The sequence below is a fragment of the Muntiacus reevesi genome, chromosome 12 (genome assembly GCF_963930625.1).
Source record: "Muntiacus reevesi chromosome 12, mMunRee1.1, whole genome shotgun sequence".
NCBI classification, from domain to species: domain Eukaryota; kingdom Metazoa; phylum Chordata; class Mammalia; order Artiodactyla; family Cervidae; genus Muntiacus; species Muntiacus reevesi.
The window spans coordinates 5,777,314-5,798,789 of record NC_089260.1 but is presented as its reverse complement, the minus strand read 5'-3'; the positions used below and the strand labels follow the sequence as shown (position 1 = coordinate 5,798,789).

General features: G+C 38.5%; 1 protein-coding gene across 1 annotated transcript in view; it reads left to right on the top strand.

The window, feature by feature from the left end:
* Positions 1–6,688: 6,688 nt before the first annotated feature.
* Positions 6,689–21,476, top strand: part of CNGB3 (cyclic nucleotide gated channel subunit beta 3) — a 176,939-nt gene continuing 162,151 nt past the window's right edge. Inside the window, exons 1-2 of the mRNA XM_065902998.1 lie at positions 6,689–6,799; positions 10,955–11,036. Of these exons, the coding sequence (XP_065759070.1) occupies positions 6,689–6,799; positions 10,955–11,036 (193 nt within the window). The remainder of the gene's footprint in view (positions 6,800–10,954; positions 11,037–21,476) is intronic.

Here is a 21,476-nt window from a genome sequence, read left to right as displayed (position 1 = left end):
CACCATGGCATGGTCACCAACCTAGAGCCAGACATCCTGGAATGTGAAGTCAAGTAGGCCTTAAGAAGCATCACTACCAACAAAGCTAGTGGAGATGACGGAAATCCAGCTGAGCTATTTCAAATCCTGGAAGATGATGCTGTGAAAGCGCTGCACTCGATATGCCAGCAAACTTGGAAAACTCAGCTGTGGCCACAGGACTAGAAAAGGTCAGTTTTCATTCCAATCCCAAAGAAAGGCAATGCCAAAGAATGCTCACACTACCACACAATTGCACTCATCTCACACGTTAGTAAAGTAATGCTCAAAATTCTCCAAGTCAGGCTTCAGCAGTATGTGAACCGTGAACTTCCAAACATTCAAGCTGGATTTAGAAAAGGCAGAGGAACCAGAGATCAAATTGCCAACATCCATTGGATCATTGGAAAAGCAAGAGAGTTCCAGAAAAACATCTATTTCTGTTTTATTGACTATGCCAAAACCTTTAACTGTTTGGACCAAAACAAACTCTGGAAAATTCTGGAAGAGATGGGAATACCAGACCACCTAACCTGCCTCTAGAGAAACCTGTATGCAGGTCAGGATGCAACAGTTAGAACTGGACATGGAACAACAGACTGGAAAAGGCATACATCAAGGCTGTATATTGTCACCCTGCTTATTTAACTTATATGCAGAGTACAGCATGGAAATGCTGGGCTGGATGAAGCACAAGCTGGAATGAAGATTGCCAGGAGAAATATCAATAACTTCAAATATGCAGATGACACCACCCTTATGGAAGAAACTGAAGAAGAACTAAAGAGCCTCTTGAAAGTGAAAGCAGAGAATGAAAAATTTGGCTTAAAGCTCAACATTCAGAAAACTAAGACCATGACATCCAGTCCCATCACTTCTTGGCAAATAGATGGAGAAACAGTGGAAACAGTGAGAGACTTTATTTTGGGGGGCTCCAAAGTCACTGCAGATGGTGACTGTAGCCATAATATTAAAAGACGCTTGCTCCTTGAAAGAACAGTTATGACCAACAGCATATTAAAAAACAGAGACATTACTTTACCAACAGAGGTCCGTCTAGTCAAGGCTATGGCTTTTCCAGTAGTCATGTTTGGATGTGAGAGTTGGACTATAAAGAAAGCTGAGCACTGAAGAATTGATGCTTTTGAACTGTGGTGTTGGAGAAGACTCTGGAGTCCCTTGGACTGCAAGGAGATCCAACCAGTCCATCCTAAAGGAAATCAGTCCTGAATATTCATTGGAAGGGCTGATGCTGAAGCTGAAACTCCAATACTTTGGCCACCTGATGCGAAGAGTTGACTCATTAGAAAAGACCCTGATGCTGGAGAGATTGGGGGCAGGAGGAGAAGGGGACGACAGAGGATGAGATGGCTGGATGGCATCACCAACTCAACGGACATGAGTTTGAATAAGCTCCATGAGTTGACGATGGACATCGAGGCCTGGCGTGCTGCAGTCCATGGAGTCACAAAGAGTCAGACACGACTGAGAGACTTAACTGACTGACTAACTGACTGAACTAATCTAAACAAAGTGAAAGTATTCATCTGTAATTTTAATGTCTGTGTTAATACCATGCTATTGACAGAGATCGAGATACCTGAAGTATTTTAAGTTATTGATAAAAATGCTTGAATTAATATCTGTATCATTTTCTTATGACCTGTGATAAATCCTAAAGGTTGAATTGTCAAAGCGGACTCCCCCAAATCACAGCAAACTGCATTAATGATTCAATGGATACAGGCCACTGTCAAACATAGATAAAACATCCTTTGGGGAAAAGCCTATAACCATCAGACCCAGCATTTAAAACTGTCCACTTTCTGCTGCATTTTGACACATTTTGATTTCAGATGTACAAGGAGGTTTTGAGTGTTGCATACAAAAGTATTTCTCACAAAAGGAAGGCAGTGTGAGAGACTGGTGGTCCGGTGGTTAAGAATCTGCCTTGCAATGCAGGGGACACGGATTCCAACCCTGATCTGGGAAGATGCCACACGCCGCTGAGCAACTCGGCCTGGGAGGAGCAACTACCGGGCCCAAGCACCCGGGAGCCCGTGGGCCACAACTAGCGTGTGCATCACAGCAAAAGATTTCGCATGATGCAACTAAGACCCAACTCAGCAGAGAAATAAAATATGTGGGACTTTCTTGGCAACCCAGTGGTTAAGACTCAGCATTTTCACAGCAGACAGCATGGGTTCAATTCCTGGCCTGGATACTAAGATTGCACACGCTGCGTTTTTTTGTTTTAGTCGCTCAGTCGTGTCTGACTCTTTAGCGACACCACGGACTATAGCCCACCATTCTCTGTCCATGGGATTTTCCAGGCAAAAATACTGGAGTGGTTGCCATTTCCTTCTTCAGGGAATCTTCCAGGATCAGGGATCAAACCCGTATCCCCTGTATTGGCAGACAGATTACCACTGAGCCACTTGGGAAACCCCATGGTGCGGCCAATAAAAAAGAGAAAGCAAGGTGGTTTGAGGGTGTAACCCCACTCCGGTACTCTTGCCTGGGAGGCCCCGCCGTCCATGGGATCGCGAAGAGTCGGACACGACTGAGCGACTTCACTTTCACTTTCATGCACTGGAGAAGGAAATGGCAACCCACCCCAGTGTTCTCGCCTGGAGAATCCCAGGGACGGGGCAGCCTGGTGGGCTGCCGTCTATGGGGTCGCACTGAGTCGGACACAACTGAAGCGACTTGGCAGCAGCAGCCGTTTTAAGCTTCCTTACAAAGTTACCCCATCTCCAGCCAGCCATGCCACATAAATCCATAAATTACAGGCTTTTCTGCAATAAGCAATCTAGACAGACCAAAAATGTCCTACTAAATACATTTCCCATACATAGAGACTTCCTGGTATCCTTCCACCAGTAAATAGCATGGTCAGATTTACAAGGAGGTCTAATGAAGCTATTTATTCCTCTGAGGGTCCCGGGAAGGGAGAGAATCAGTCACAAGTCTGCTATTAACATTTCCTTGGATGTTTGTATATTAAGTTCAAAAATCTAATTAACCACAGGCTTAGAGGATTAACTGAGGAACTCCTAAAATGACCCCATACATATCTCATAATTCATTCATGGTTGTTTCTGAAGCAAAAATGTAATCAAAAAGAAAAGTTTGCCTTTTAAAACAATGAACATGCATTTTTTTGAACAAAAATAAATATTGATAATTTTGTATTTTCAAGACATTCAAATCAAATCATATAATCAATAAAGTTGGTTTTTATATGTTTCTTTTTGATAAAATGATTGAATCTAAAATGAAAACTTCTAGTTTCTTTTTTAAAAAATCAGTAAAAGACATGATTTTGATAATATGAAAAACTAAATTAAAATTCTTTCTTAAAATTTTCCTGAATATTTTCCCTCTTACAAATACACTTTAAAGTGCATAACCATTTTTTCAGTTTTATTGAAGTATAGTTGATTTAGAATGTTGTGTTAATTTCTGCTGTATATTAAAGTGATTCAGTTATGCATATATATTTTTTCCATATTGTTTTCCTAAAATACATAACTGTTATCTCAAGGAAGTCCCCAAGTTCCAGAAATACAGATGGAAGAAATATTAGATGTGCTAACTCAGGCTGCCCCGGGTGTGGATAATGTGGAGGGTGGTCTTGGTGCTGAAAGCCTCCAGTTTTAATTGGCAAGTGCACAAGAGAAATGCACTAAAAACTCTATTGAAAACAAAGTCAAAACACCCTTTAAAAAAGTATATTCTTGCTGGACTGAAAAAATATCTGTCCAACAGCATAGACCATCAAGGAAGTTTGTTTGGGTTCTGGGTAAGAAAATAAAGTTCTCCTTAACAATTCTTAATGTTGCAACTCTGCCTCACGCTGGTTTGGGATTCAAATTCACACAGACAAAAGGAGTAGAATAAGCAGATTTTTTAGTAATGTAGAAATAACCAGCAGAAGTAACCGTAACTAAGAGTGTAAATTGTGACAAGAATAGAGCTTAAATGTTTCTCAATATACAACACAATGAAGTGGTAAATATGTGAGGGAAAGGCTGTGTTGTCTAACTTTACTGCGGAAGTCATTCTGCAAATCAAATCACCATATTGTGTATCAAATCATCATATTGTATACTGAAACTTACATAACAGCATATGTCAATCATATCTCAATAAAGCTAGGAAATTTTACTTTTTAAAATAAAGCATGTTAAGGAATAAGATTCCACCTACTTATATGCAAGTATTTTTGCTTCACAAACTACAAGCCTAGATTTTTCTTTATAAAAGTAGCTCTTTTGCATTTATGTAAAATATTTATTCTCCAGAAAAACAGGTAAGATGTAATTAATCCATCAATGTTTTAATGTTTCTGGTGTCCTTGGAACTCAATGTAGTAAGCAAGATCTCACTTCAAAAGGATTTTCTTGTTATGAAAAGAGCATTTTCTATTATTTAAATTACTTCAATTCTTTTTTACAAGAGCAGAACAAAGCTTTGCAATTGAAATATTCATTTTTTTTACAAAAATGTTTGATATTTTTTAAGAAGCTAAGTGGTTAAAAGATAGTATATTTAAAAAACTGCAATATTTCTTTCATAATTTGGTTAACACCTAGATGTTAATCTGTCAAACTGTGAAAGAAATATTAGGATATTTTATATAGATGTTTAAACTAGAACAGATACAATGAAAGAACATGGTTTTTGATGACAAAGTGATACTAGAAGTGATGCAGCAAAGGTTCTGATAGTAATAATCTTTCCAGCTATTCAGGGAGATGACAGAGATGCAGGAAAATATTAGTCAAACTATTGTGGTGCCAAGTGTTGTTAAGAAATGCATAGATTTAAATGTTGTTTGAGTGTAATATATCTAATTAGTTTTGAATTAAAGCAGAGATATAAGGGAAGCCTAGAGCTGTCAGATCATAGAAAGGGCTTTCAGTTAAATTCTATTCATCAGGGGTTGAGTTTCTACTCTATATAAAGGCACTCTGGGGGTAAAATAAATGACGCATAGTGTCCTCCTTCAAGGAGTTTAGGCTTATTGATTCAATGGTGAATCAGAGAAAAAAATTAATGCTAGTGAAAGATATATTTTTAATAATTTAAGAAATTAGTAATCCAACAGAATTATCTAGACTTATAAAACTAAGAATCACATATATAGTATTCATAATATTTCAGCAATTTATAAGAAAATAGCAAACATGTAAGAAATTTTGGAGCAGATTGCTTCCTAGCAATAAATTACATTTCCTCTAAAGTGATATTCATCAAACATACTGTCTCTGGGTTATGGGCTCAGTAGTATCCTGTCAAACATTGGTGATGAAGTTCTAATCTCCCATACCTCAAAATGTGACCTTATTTGGAGATAAGAGTCTTTAAAGAGGTCAATTAAAATAAGGTAATTGAGGTGGGCCTTAATCTAATGTAAATGGTGTCCTTATAAGAAGACAGAATTTGGACACAAACACGAACAGAGGGAAGACACAGGGAGAAGATGCCCATCTACAAGCCAAAGAGAGAGATTTGTAGCGGCTCCTTTATCACAAAGGAACCACCTTGGTGACATCTTGATCTCAAACATCTAGCCTCCAGAACTGTGAGAAAATACATTTATGTTGTTTAAGTCAACCCAGCCTATGGCACTTTGTTATGGCAGCCCTAGCAAGCTAGTACACTCCCTCTGCTTTATTCTAATGTAACCATCATCGTGCATCTGAGATGGAGGTTTAGGCAACTGGGAATGGGGAGCAATGTCTCAGTTTTCATTATATTTTCTAAAAAAAAAATCATTAATCTTATCAAATAATAAAATACCAACTAAAGAAAATAATCACAGGAAGAAAACAAAAGAAAAAGTAGTTACCTCACAGTGCAGAACTAGAAGTGAGGACTTTGGGGGAGTTGCTTTATATTATAAACACTTCATTTTTGTTCACTCAGTCATGTCCGACTCTTTGCGACTCCATGGACTGCAGCATGCCAGGTTTCCCTGTCCTTCACCATCACCCAGAGCTTGCTCAAACTCATCTCCACTGTGTCGGTGATGCCACCCAACCATCTCGTCCTCTGTCATCCCCTTCTCCTCCTGCTTTCTATGTGTCCCAGCATCAGGGTCTTTTCCAATGAGTCAGCTCTTCACATCAGGTGGCCAAAGTATTGGAGCTTCAGCATCAGTCCTTCCAATAAATATTCAGGGTTGATTTCCTTTAGGATTGACTGGTTTGATCTCTTTGCAGTCCAAGGGACTCTCAAGGGTCTTAAATCATTTGCACGTATTATTTTAACAAAAATTCAATAGATGGAGAAAGGTAGGTGGGTAATTGCAAAGAAAGAAAGAAAAATAAACCAATGGGTAATGTGCCCACATTTAAATAACCATTTAAACAATTTAAATCAACAATGAAGTTTTGTTTAATTCTCACTTCTAAATTATTCACAGGGGTATTTTGACTCTCTGAAATTCATAAACAGAGTTTAAATCACCCAAGCAGAAGTAATTTGCTGCCTTTAAGCCAAAGCCCTGACTAGCCAGAGAGTTGCCTTTAGGAATTAACCAGAACAAAATCCTGATTAAACAACTAATTGGCTTGTCTGCTAATGAAAAGAAAATCGAAGCACATTTCTCTACCTCAAGACACAGAGTTATAAAACAGACGTTTTCAGAACCACCTCAGAGATGTTTAAATCACTGACAATAAAATTCAACAAGGTGAAGCCTAGTGAAGGAGGCAATGAGAATAAACAAGATCCTGATCCAAGTGGAGAGTCGCAGCAGGCCACGAGACAGGTACGCGCCCCATGTCCCTAAATCCCTCCTGATTAGCACCATTTCTTGACTGGGAGAGGGATTTTCATAAACACTCGGATATGTGATTTCTCTGAAGTTTTACCTGCTGCCGACAAAGTCATGGACTGTTCGTCTTTGGGGTTTATCCCCATCATTTTATATATATTGCATATATTGATTTTAAAATGGACTAATGCATAAAAGAATCTATAACAATTTGGAAAAACCAAGTAAGACTTCTCTTTGTTGATTTTCACTTCTGCCATCATCCAAAATGAAATCATTTCTCAAGTATTAAGCATGTTATATAATCTAGTTCCAACAGAGAAGGTCAAACATCCTAGTCTTAGTAAACTATATTTTAACGGTGATTTCTCTAGACCAGAAGTTCTCAATAAGGACTAGTTTGCACTGAGGACAACTATCAGTATTTGAAGATATTTTTTGTTGTCACGGTTCAAGGGTAGGAAGTTACTAGCATCTAAAGGGGAAAGGCTAGAGATGTTGCTATATATCCTAGAATGTACAGGAGAGCCCTTTACAACATAGGATTATCCAGTTTAACACTTTAATATTACCAAAGCGGAGAAACCACGCTCTGGAAAAATATTTTCTTAAGTTCTAAATCTGTTCATCTTTAAAATAAAGATATACCTGCTTTGTAGCCTTGGTATACAAACTAGAGACAGTATAGATAAAGCATATAATAGGGCAATTATTATTACCATTATTAATCATTTGTATCCTTATGACAGATTTAAGTCCAAGTGATAATCATATGATCAACATTCACTTACAGCTATCTATAGAACAATTTTCATGGATTACTCATTAGCTTTACCTAAAATCACCACACAAGATTTTTAAAGCAAGAATTATTTTCTCATCTAAGAGAACTGGATGAAAGATGTCAAGTACAAACAGGAAGGTACCTAGGGACTGGCATAGCATGGTCTAATGATTCAGGTTTAAATGAACCTGGAGTATATAAAACACGAAGATTACCCAATGTTAGCCCTGGAAAATTTGCCTTCCTTTTCTGATTAACACTGACTGCTTTTGCAGTGGAGAGACCTGGAGAAAATGTGCTTAGCATGGCTTTATGAGAGTGTCCTTGACTTCTTTCTAATTCTTGTATCAAAATAAATAATCTCACACTTTAAGAGTTATTTATATGTTTAAAAACGTATAGACTGTCACAAATGTTGAGCCGGGTACTTCCCTTCCGCTAGCCTTGTTGTGTTTCTCTCTGGGAAAGTCATTACAGCGATGTCTGCCAACTTGCCAACTATCATGATTATTTTCCCACAGAGCACATAAAAAATAGCTAATACATTATTCTCTTGGAGAACACAATAGCTAACAGGAATTACTATGTGCCAAACAAAGTGCTATCCCTTTTCAAGCACTCACAATACCCACGGGCCCTGTTATAATTTGCTATTTACACACAACTGACAAAAATTGCAGACTCTGAATTGAAACCCTGTTCTGTCTGATTTTAGGGCCTGAGAGCTAAATCATTAGGTTATGTTGCTACAGAACAGGAGAAATAGTAGTTGAATCAACTTTTCCAAATGCTTAATCTACAGGGGAAAAAGGGATGCTAGAGACAAGACAAAAAAAAACAAAAATTCAGGAACTCCTTAAAGAGCTGTCTTTCCTTCAGACATTAATACTGGAAAGCCATTCAGAGTAGACCCAGATAGAAGCACTCTTTTGAACTGTGGTGTTGGAGAAGACTCTTGAGAGCCCCGTGGACTGCAAGGAGATCCAACCAGTCCATCCTAAAGGAGATCAGTCCTGGGTGTTCATTGGAAGGACTGATGCTGAAGCTGAAACCCCAATACTTGGGCCACCTCATGTGAAGAGCTGACCCATTGGAAAAGACCCTGATGCTGGGAGGGATTGGGGGCAGGAGGAGAAGGGGACGACAGAGGATGAGATGGTTGGATGGCATCACTGACTCGATGGACATGGGTTTGGGTGAACTCTAGGAGTTGGTGATGGACAGGGAGGCCTGGCAAGCTGCGGTTCATGGGGTCGCAAAAAGTCAGACACGACTGAGCGACTGAACTGAACTGAACTAAACTGAAGCGCTCTTACACATTCGGTGCCATTCTGACGGCCATAATTTATGGATGCTCATCAGGATGTCTGCTAGCATCACATATCTAAAACTCATATTAGGGAGTTATTTGTGTCTACTCTTTCCAATAATATGTCAGAAAAGGGAAAATAGTTTTTTCTCCAGTTTCAAATGTGCTAAATGTTAAAATTGACACAAAGCTAAACCCCTATTTTCCTCTACAGAATATAACCTTTTAAAATGACATTTAAACAACACATTTCTGAAATACAAATAGATTATTTGAGTCCTATAAGGAAACATCTAGGAATGAATAAATCAATTTGCATTGTATTTTAAGTGGCATTTAAACAGTTAATTCTCAAACCAAAATATCATAGGTAATTCAGATTTGTAAATAGCCATTAAATCAAAAATTGCAAATTCACACTTGTCCAAACTCTCATACTCCAGAATAAGGAATTATTCACATAAATTTATATTTATGTATACATAAAACTATGATGAAAATGTTAATGAATAATATGATGCAAAAGTACTTGGTTGAAGTCAGAAGGCTTTGTCACTATTTCGTAATCTATCCAGAGACTTGTACTTTTCTAGGCAGTTAATCAACTCCTTATTCAATAATATAAGAATAATAATAGCTGCCTTGCCTAACACATATGTGATTACAAGGCTGAAATTAAATCATCTAATTCATTTGCTTTTCAGTTTAAGATGTGTCTGACATACAGTGTCTAAAAGTAATGTGAAGATTCATATCAAGGCTTATAAGACTCTCAAGACCCCTTCCTTCTTCATTAGCCTCATATCCTCATGCTTTTCCCCTTCTGAGCACTTCTGTGGTCTCGCTTCACCTGCATATACCTTAGGCTTTCGCTAAACAAGCATCCTCTGTCTGGAGTATTTTCCATGCCTTGTCCATCTGAAAACAAAAATCTCATCTTGATCTGTAAATCCAAGAGTCGCTCTCTCTCTAAGTGTCCATCCTCTCCCTTCCACTCTGGTAGAACTGACCATGCCACCTTTAGCCACACCTCTCGGCCCGCAGACATTTTCTCATCACTTATAACATTTCATGTCAGTTGCATTTGTGTGTGTTTATTCCCCCTGCAAGACTGGGAGAAGCTTGGGAGCCAGTTTTTCTATGCTTTAACCTTATCTCTTGTTTCACTCTGTCCCCATTCGAAAATCTTCAGGTATACACTGGCCATATCCAGCAAGACACACTTACATTCCAAAGGAAAGCTTAAGTGTTCAGATAAATGATGAGATAGAGGCAAATGAAATCATGGAGGGGAAAAAGAAGACAGCTATGAGTAAAGACACCAAACTGCTTTCTTCTCTCCATCATTTTATGTTCTATCACTGAAGACTTAGCCCAGAACCAATGTTCAGGCTACGGGAAGTAAGAGCCAGAATTGTGAGAAACATGTGTCAGGAAGATGCAGCAACCACACCGGCAAAAACAGACTGTGGCCAACAAACTGTTGAAGCTGAAGCTGATTTTCCAATAGTAGAGTCAGGAATAGTCATCTAAGTGCAAGAGGTATCATTTTTAGTATATCATAAACAAATGATTAGTTTTGATGATTGGCTTGATAATGAAATTTAAAACTCTTATATTTTACATTCAACTTCATTTTTATGTAAAATCACATGTTCAGTTCAGTTCAGCTCAATCATGTCCGACTCTGTGACCCCATGGACTGCAGCACCCCAGGCCTCCCTGTCCATCACCAACTCCAGGAGTTTACTCAAACTCATGTCCATCGAGTCAGTGAGGCCATCCAAACATCTCATCCTCTGTCATGCCCTTCTCCTCCCACCTTCAATCTTTCCCACCATCAGGGTCTTTTCAAATGAGTCAGTTCTTTGCATCAGGTGCCAAAGTATTGGCGCTTTAGTTTCAGCTTTAGTATCAGCCCTTCCAATGAATATTCATGACTGATCTCCTTTAGGATGGACAGGTTGGATTTCTTTGCGTCCAAGGGCCTCTCGAGAGTCTTCTCCAAGATCACAGTTCAAAATTACATGTAGAGTCTCTTTTTTTTTTCTCAAAGGGAGAAAACAAAAATGAAAAACAGTCTCTTAAAACCAAGATGCCACCAGCCTCAGGTGAAGAGTCACAGACCAAAATCCAAGGTAAGACCCAAATTTGTAAGAACAAAACCAAAAAGTAAAAAGTATATTTCTCCAAAATGCATTGTCTGATGAAGCACACTATTCCTTGATTAGATATTACCTAGGGTGATGCTTGAGACAATGTGATGGTATGGATATTTACAAAAATTATTTCTTCATTCAGTCATTTATTCAATAGATGTCTTCTTTTTCACCTATCACATGCCAGGCACTGGTCTGTGAGTTGGAGATACACTGATAAGTAATTTGGGTCAAGTTTATGTTAATATAGCATACAGTTTTTCAGATAAGTATTATGAAAACAATAAAATAGATGTGGCTTGTGCATGTGTAGAGGTTCTGTGTTTCTCTGCCAACTCTCTCCTCTAGGAATCTTATCTATTCCTAAGGCTACCACATTCATTTCTACACTGATGCTTCTAAATTCATATCAGACCAATTTCTTTTTTAAGACCCTGTTCAATATTTTCCAAGTAACCACTGGACAAATACACCTGAATGTTCTACTGCCATCTCAAAGAAAGCATGACTAAAATTGAATTCCTTATCTTCTCCTTCAAATAAGCTCCCTCTCTTGATTTATTTCTATTCCTGGTTCTATCTTTTTTTTCTTTTTCAGTCTCCTGGGCTCAAAACCTAATTGATGTTTTATTCCTCTGTCTAGGCTGCCCTATAAAGAAAATTAGCCACCAAATCTTCTTTCATAAGAGCTCTCAAACCCACTTCACTCCTTTCCAATCCCAACACCAATACTATCCTTATTAGTAACTCATGCCTGCATGACTCCCAGGCCCTAAGTGATCTCTTCTGATTAGAGCTCTACTTCACCCAATCTTTCTCCCTTTTGTCCAACCTCAACAGTATTAGCAGATTACTTTTTCAAAATTAATCACTATTTTGATCTCCCATCTCTGCTAGTCTCTTCTAAAGAACCTTGAGTGCCTCAGTATTACCTGCAGGACAAAATCTAAATTACTTCACCTGACTTTGTGGGATCTAATGAAATCTATTCCCAGTCCCTCTTTCTAGCCCTTCTCTCCCATCTCTCCTGAGTAGGAACACTATCACCAGGAAAACACAAAAATGATAGAGGAATCACTAGAACAGGACATGCTATTGTTAAATAATAGCATAATTATTGTTATAAAACTAGAGTAGATGTCAGCTTTTCATATATTAGACAAAGGTCTATCTATGATAATTTTTAATGATTCTCTAGTTTTACTAGAGTAAATCTTGGGGCTGAGGCACAATTGAGTTTTCACTAGCCAAAATTCCTGTCTATAAAGAGGAAAAATAAGAAGCACGTGAAAATTACAAACAAGATGGCAAATAGACAATCACAAGAAAGGTTGTAAGTAAACAAATTACTCCAAAGTAATATCAACACACTCAAAAGCTGAAGAAATGGCCCCATTGTCATTATATCTGACTGCTCTTACTCAAGAGAAAGACAAAGGGCCTATATGAAGAAGAAATAACAATTTAATGTAGAATAATCTTGAATGACTGGAGGAAAATAATATGTTCCCAGTTTGAAAGATAACATTATGGGAATAAAAATTTATTTTTACAATTAAGTCATATTTCTGTTTTCATTATCTCTCTAGTTATATTGATCATGTTTATTTATTTATTTTGAAGTATAGTTCTAGATTTTTATTGTTCTTATTAGAATGAAGAGAATACTTACTTTTCTCTATAGAAATCAGCTATTTTATCTGCTATCATTCTTTTGCATTTTCATCTCCTCCAAGATAACAACAAAAAAAAACCACAGTGTTTATCAAACAGTCAGCATTTACCATTTACTTACCAAAGAAGAAAGAAAAAAAAAGTTAATGTTCTGCAATGCTTTTCAACATGAATGTAGTTTAATATCACCTCCTAACTCATTACTAAAGTGAGGCTCTTCAATTGTTAGATTATTTGATTTAAAATATTTACTCTGATATGTCACTGAAAGAGAAACATTTAATAAGCATAAGACTCTATTTCTGATAAAAGTTCACATATATAAAATTTCTACAGATAGTAATACCAAGAGGATACAAAAAAAAAAAATGCTCTTGACATTTTTTTCCCTCCCATCTTTGGTTGGCTGAAAGTTTTCACTTTCATCTGAGGTTCAGAGTTTAACAAACTAAGCCACTCATCTACAAATAAATAATACAAACATTTGTTAGAGGATTATCTACCTTACTTTCAATATACTAACATTAAACGAAAAGAGAAACCGAAAGAGCAGAGGATACATCACCAAACTGGGTTTTGACCAACATCCAGACTATCAGCGCTGGCATCCGGCGCATCTGCAGTCCCAGCTGGGGAAAGGGTCCCAGGCAGCGAGTCCGCCCCGGTGAGGCTTCAAAGGCCAGTTCGGGGCTCCCGCGTATAATCCCAGGACGCGCACTGATTTCAGCATGTCTGTGACCAGTTTGCCGCTCTGATTCACGCTGGTTTTGGCATGTGAAACTTGGACTGTTGCTGAGCCAGGGGCCTGGTTGCCCCGGCCCCCTCCAGGGGCTCAGCAATCTCAAGGCTCCTCCCCATCTTCTCTAAGGTGCTCCCCGTCTTGCAGTCCCAGCAGGCAGTCACTCACGGCCACTCCATCTGGGCAGCGTCCAGGCAGGTGAGAAGCAAGGTCGGAGGCCCGCTCTGCTTTGTCTTTGAAGCCTAAACAAGACTATTTATTTAATTTCCCTAACACCTTAATGAAAACAAAACTTCAACCGAAAGTCACCCTTCTCGATCCTAATTCCTCTTCGACTATTGTCTGGTTCCCACGTCCTCCTTTAGAGTAAGACTGCTTGAAATAGCTGGCTATACTTGTAGTCTCTGATTCCTGTTGTCCTTTTCTTTTGTATTGAAATATAATTGCTTTAATGTTCTATTAACTACTGCTGTCAGCAGTGACTCAGTCACACACACGCATTCATTCTTTTTCATGTTATTTTCCACTCTGGTGTGTTACAGGATATTGAGTCTCGTTCCCTGTGCTATGCAGCTGGACCTTACTGCTTGTCCTTCCTCACACGCTAGTTTGCATCTGCCGACCCCAGACTCTCACCAGCCCTCTCCCTCCCTCTTGGCAACCACCCGTCTATCCTCTGTGTCCCTGGCTCGGTTTCTGTCTCATAGATAAATTTATTTATGCCGTAGCTCAGATTCCTCATATAAGTGATGCCATACAGGCTTTGCCTTTCTCACTTACCTCACTTAGTATGATAATCTGTAGTTGCATCCAGTTCAGTTGCTCAGTCGTGTCCGACTCTCTGCGACCCCGTGGACTGCAGCACGCCAGGCCTCCCTGTCCATCACCAACTCCCGGAGTTGCATCCACATCACTGCAAGTGGCGTCTTTCATCTCTATGGCTGCGTCGTATTTCATTGTATGTATGTATCCCATCTTCTTTATGCGTTCATCTGTCAGTACACATTTAGGATTTTTCCATGTCTTGGCTATTGTGAATAATGTTGCTATGAACATGGAGGTGCCTGTATCTTTTCGAATTATAGTAATGTCTGGATATATGCCCAGAAGAGGGATTGCTGAATCATATGTGAATTCTGGTTTTAGCTTTCTGAGTCACCTCCATTGCTTTCCACAGTGACTACATCAACTTACATCCCCACCAGCAATGAAGGAGGGTTCCCCTCTCTCCACACCCACTCCAGCTCTTGACATCTTCTTAGCAACCATTTAAGAACATTACTTAATCTTCAATTTTTTCCAAAAAGAAGGTTTTTCTGTAGATCGTATAAGAATTTTCACTGCATACAATGAACAGTGGTTAACAAAGTGAGGTATTGAGGAAGAGAGAAACACCCTACAGTAGAAATCAAATCTGCATAAGCCAAAGAAAGAAAAAACCCGCAACATTGTCAACATGATTCAATTGGTTCAAGATGATTCAACTATAATTCTCCTTTCTTATCACCTTTTTTAGTTTTCTATTGAAGTATACTTGGTTTACAATGTGTTCGTTACTGGTTTGTGGAAAAGTGATTCAGTTATACATAGATATTTTTCGTATTCTTTTCCATTGTGATTTATCACAGGATATTGAAGATAGTTCCCTGTGCTATACCGTAGGGCCTTGTTACCCACTTTGTGTATAGTACCTTGTGTCTACTAGTCCCAAACTCCTAATTAATCCCTCCTCCACACCCTTACCCCTTTCGTAAACTTGAGTTTGTTTTCCATGTCTGTAAGTCTGTTTCTGTTTTGAAAATAAGTTCATCTGCGTTGTATTTTAGATTCCACATATAAGTGATACCATATCATATTTGCCTTTCTCTGTCTTTCATCACTTAATATGAAATTAAGATCCCTCAGTGTTGCTGTGAGTGACATTATTTCATTCTTTTATGGCTAAGTAGTATTCAGTTTTCTATATAGACCACATCTTATTTATCCATTCATCTGTCAGTGGACATTTAGATCGATTCCATGTCTTGCCTACTGTTAATTATGCTGCTATGAATATTAGGGTGAATGTATCTTTTTGAATTAGTGCTTTTGCTTTTTTGGGGTATATATATCCAGGAGTAAAATTGCTGGATCATATGACAGTCCTATTCTTACTTTCTTGAAGAACTGCCATACATTTTTTTCCAGGGTGGCTACACCAATTTACATTCCCACTAGCAGTGTAGGAGGATTCCCATTCTAACTAGTGTGAGGTGATGCCTCATTGTAATTTTTATTTGCAGTTCTCTAATAATTAGCAACACTGAGCATTTTTTGGTGTGTACCTATTGGCGGGGCCTAGATAAGGGAAAGGCTACCCACTCCAGTATTCTGGCCTGGAGAATTGCATGGACTATAGTCCATGGGGTGGCAAAGAGTCAGACATGACTGAGCGACTTTCACTTTTACTGGCTATCTGTATGTCTTCTTTGAAGATAAGTTTATTTAGGCCTTCTGTCTATTTTTTTGATTCAGTTGCTCATTTTTTATTATTGAATTCTATCTGTTATTTGTATATTCTGGAAATTAAGTCCTGGTCAGTCACATCATTTGCAAATATTTTCTCCCAGTCTATAGGTTACCTTTTCATTTTTTATGGTTTCTTTTGCAGTGGAAAAGTTTATAAATTTGATTTGGTCTCATTTGTTTCTTTCTGCTTTTATTTCTATTTCCTTGGGAACCTGACCTAAGAAAACTCTGCCATGATTTATGTCAGAGAATGTTTTGCCTAGGTTCTCTTCTAGGAGTTTTATATTGTCATGCTGTGTGTGTGAGTCTTTAAGCCACTTTGAGTTTAGTTTTGAGTATGATGTGAAGAGGTATTCTTACTTCATTGATTTACACACAGCTGTCCAACTTTCCCAGCACCACCTGCTGAAGAGATTGTCTTTTTTCATCTTGTATTCTTGCCTCCTTTGTGGAAGGATTAATTGACCATAGATATGTGGGTTTATTTCTGGGCTCTCTTCTGTTCTGTTGATCTGCATGACTGTTTTTGTGCCAATACCATCCTATTTTGATTGCTGTAGTTTTGCAATATTGTCTAAAATCTGCGAGGGTTATGCCTCTTGCTTTGTTTTTTTCCTCATGATTGCTTTGGCAATTCTGCATCTCTTATATTTATGATTCCATATAAATTTTAGGATTATTCTGGTTCTATGAAAAATTCATGGGCAATTTGGTAGGAATCACATTAAATTTATAGATTGCTTTGGGTAGCATAGCCATTTTAATAATGTTAATACTTCAAATCAAACAGTATGAGATATCTTTCCTTTTCTTTAAATCACTCTGTTTCCTTTATCAATGTTTTATACTTTTCAGCATATAAGTCTTTCACCTCGTTGGTGAGGTTCATTTCTAAGCACTTTGTTTTTTTGATGAGATTTTAATAGTATGAGTTATTTTATAATAGTAATGGTCTCAAATCTATAGTTCTCACATAAAAATATAAACTTAATGGCATGAAACCAAGGATCACATTTTCAGGATTATAAGTTTATTCTTATTGTATTTTATTCAAAGTGTATTTGTAAGCTTAATTTTCATGATTGCTAATAAAAACTCTTTGTGGAAGCTTCATTTAACAGAGGAGCTATTTGAGTAGGAAGGAGAAAAACAGCATCATTTAAATTTGCAAACTAAGCATGTCTTCAAAAATTTTAATAGGAATAACAGATACTTTGTTTTGAAAAAGTAAAGGCAAAATTATTACTGCTTAAAGATAGCATCTTACACATGGTTGGTATTTTTGTGTTCTTCACTTCAAAACATGCAGGTGCAATGTCATAATATCTGCAGATGTTGATTTCTGATTATAGAACTCTTATCTTCTGCCGAGCATGGTTTAATTTATATCTGCCATGGAAATGAAGAATGCAATATATTTTGGATTCAAATACGGATAACTTACTAAAGTCCTCTTTTGATTACAATCATCTTTCTTAGGATTACGCTTCATTTATATTACATTAAATGCTTCTTTAAATAAATGTTTTGGTACCACGTGGGAATATAGTATATTGGAAGTGTATCAAAGTTAGGTACCCATAGCTAGTATGATGTGGTAGGTTGAATAATGCCGCCCTCAAAGATGTCCACACGCCAAACCCCAAAGGCTATGAATTTCTTACCTTACATGAAAAAAAGTTGCTGATGTGATTATGTTAAGGATCTTAAGAATGGGAACATTAGTCTGGGTTATCCAGGGGACCTCAGTGTGGTCAAAGGGTCTTTACAACTAGAAAGAAAGAGGGCCAAAGGCTGAAGAAGGGGCCGGGATGATGGAAGCAGAGGTTGCATTGATGCATTCTGAACACGGGGGAAGGAACCCTGAGCCAAGGTATACAGGCAGCCTCTACAAGCTGGAAAAGATGAGGAAGCAGATTCTCTCCTAAAACCTCCAGAAAGAACACAGTCTGTCTTAAAAGTTCTGACTTACAAAATCTCTGTTGTTTTAAGCCACTACACTTGTGATAATTTGCTATAGCAATAGAAAACTGACATATATTGTTTCAGAATACTCCATACTTTTAAATGTCACAATCAAAAAGATTTTTTTTCTATCCAGACAATCATGCAATTAATACTAAAGGCAGTATTTCATACTGGAAAGGGCATTGATTTTAGAGTTTGACACTCCTGAATTCAAATTATAATTCTGCTATTTACTAGTTTTTCTGTGACCTTAGTCAAGATATTAAACATCTCTGACTCAGAGCTTGCTCATGTATAAAAGAAGGATAATACAGTCACGACTAGGTTGTGGGTATAAATTTAATTAATATAGGTAGAGCATTGAGCGTTGAGGTTTGTAAATTCCAATGTTGACAGAAGTGAGGGCGTGTACGTGAGAATTGCACATGCCCGATCCAAAGAGCCCATAAGGCCACGCGGCTCCTACCAGCTGCTGTCACGTGGGATACGGGTTACGTTCTGCCAGACATTCCATCTCCAGTCTAGAGAGACTGCAAAGACAAATCTTAGCTTGACATTTCCCAGTTTTTAAACGTTGACTTTTTAATGTTCACAGATTCCCCTTTTTAAATCATTGAAGGAAAAACTGAATTCTTGTCAAATTTAACCCGTACCACCATCCCTGGCCTCTAACACACCACGTGTAGGTTCTCCATGTTGCTCAAACCTATGGACACTGACAGCCCTGACAAGATGCTTTCAGTTCTCCTCTTGCCCTTCCCTTCCTCTCCACTCGTGCCTTTCAGCCCAGACTTTGTGCTGTGAACAGACTACAGCTGTGGGATCCCCCCAAACCTTCTGGGCCAAACAGCTCTCCTCAGCCAAGATCCCAGCGCTCCAGGTCCAGCACCGCGCAGGTCTGCAGAGCATCCCAGGCCTTGCCAGCTCCCTCCATCTCTCCAAACTGGACTAGCCTGCATCTCTGCTGATTCGTATTAACAGTTTGAACAGAGATCCAGAGACATAAAAACAGCTTTAGAGCTAAAACTATTCTAAAAAATAAAACATATTAATTTTTCAAAATATAGACCATAAAACAGGGAAAATCCCAGCTTATTTAAACAAGAGACCTCTCTTTGGGCTTCCTAGGTGGCTCAGACTGAAAAGAATCTGCCTGCAATGCAGGTGACCTGGGTTCAATCCCTGGGTTCGGAAGATCCCCTGGAGGAGGAAATGGCTACTCACGCCAATATTCTTGCCTGGAGAATTCCATGGACAGAGGAGCCTGCCAGCTATGGCCCACGGGGTTGCAAAGAGTCAGACACGACTGACCAGCTAACACCACTCTTTAGTCGTTGGCAGTAACAATCTAACTTGTCTTATATGGAATAGGAAAAGAGACTGTCTCCTGAAATTTAATTTATAAGTATCAGTAAATTCCCCATGTAAGAGCAAACAGCTTGACTGGCAGCCAGAAGAGGAACTGCTATGGTTAATTTTAGCATTATAGTCCATTCTCTGTGACTGTCAGTCCTATTCACCAGCTAAAGGTAAGGTGGGAATATAGAAACTACAACAACAACAAATGAATGAAATTTTTATCAAAATTGCTCCAAGCATATTTCTCTGCTTCATCTGAAAAGAAATAGTCTTATATAGTATGTAACTAGAATTATAGAACTCAGTAAGGAATAGTCTTTCAAAAATGATACCTAATGTAGTGATGGACAAAAGAAATGAGAGATGAATAAACTTGGCATGTGAAATTTCTGAAAATTTAGTCTAGAAAAAGAAATAAATAAATACCGTGTCTTTTATGGTTTGAAATGAGGAAGAAAAGTCCCAATCATGCTGGGTTGGCAAGGCACAGAGGCGTAATCAGGGCACCTTGGGCGGCAAGGGCTCATTGGAAGAAAACGTGTGGATAACTGGAAGTGGAAAAGCACTCTGGGGACAGAAGTCCTAGGGGCTAATTGCCTTCTCTGGCTCTTCTTCTTCACGGTCAACATGGCTTCCGTCTCTGTGTTCCGGTATGCGTATCTCCTCTGGGCTGCTCTCCCGCCATCTACTCATTTCCTGGCCCATAGTCCGGAGAGAGCGGTCGGCCACAGATAGCAGCCGTTGTTCTCAGCACGCAGGCTCATTACAACATGGCGGGCAGCGGGCGCCATGTTGACGGCACCTCCTCTCGCGTGACCGGCCCTGGGCGCCCTCGGGAACTGCTCCTGCCTGTGACGTAGCGGAAGTGGGGGGCTGTGTTGGCTAAAAGGAGACGTTAGGCAGAGAAATCATACTCTGTTTTAAATATCAAGCTGAAGAGCAGACTAGGATCAAATACCTCAGTTTCCATCTATCTTTTTTTTTTTTTTTAACTAAAAATTTGAGACTGTAACCAATGTGAATTGGATGGGAGTTTTTGCTCCTTTTTTGTTTTTTGGACAAAATGCCATTTTTTTGTAGCTTGAGTGATTTAAATATATTTGCATAATTCAGTCACATGGAACTCTGTTTTTAGGCTTCTTTCTACTAAAAAATATAGGAAATCACATTCTGCTTTCCAAATCCCTGGAATCCTTTCGAGTAAACAAAAGTTCCTGTATACCCCACACACATTAATGCTATGCAGACCTGAAAGAGTTAATATAGATATTTTTTTAAAAAACATAATTTTAATTTATCGTAGTCTGGCTGGTGGAACACTTTGTATTTATATTGCATTTTTCTCAAATGCAGTCTTTATCTAATCCTCACAGAAATCCCCATGACAAAAGTATTTCTCATTTTATGGATGAGGAAACTGTTATAGAAAAGCGACTTATCTAGAGTCACCCAGAGAATTAGTGATGTAAGGATTAGAGCTCTCTATTCGGTACCTAGCACTAGTAAATCACCACTTTCCTTAATACCTATACATAAAATGTATTTTCTAGATGAATTACTCCCAACAAAATGTCCTGGAAATCAAGCATGATGTTGAGGAGTACCAGAGCTGATTCTGACACAGTACCAAAGCTACCTCATATGGATCTGTATTCTTTTTTGTTTGCTGTTATTTATTTCTTTACTTATGTTAAAGCAACATCCGCCTAAATGTAAAAATCCCTTTAGGACTTTTTAGCATGTTACGGCTGCCTGGAGGAACTCTCACCTCTGACCAGATTCAAGGGCCTCATCTAACACTCTTGGCACAGGCTTCTGCCTGCACACCTCCAGCAATGGGGCCGTCACTTCCTCACAAAAATGTGTGTTTCAGTGTTGTACAAGTTCAAGAATGTTCGAGGTTTGTTTGTGTGTTTTATAAATTCCATGGATGGATTCCTCCTGTGCCTTCTGGACTGTGTGAAATAATTTTATTTTCTTGTCTATTTAATGGCCCTTCAAAGAATTGGAAATAACGGCTAGGTCACTAGTTAGTCTTCAGTACCTTAGCTAAAGAACTTAAGTTCCTCAGCCATTCCTCTAATAGGAAGGTTTCCGGAACTCTTGCCTACTCTAATTCCTTCTCCCTTAGAGTTTTATAAATTGCATGAGCACTTACTGTAAGGTACTCC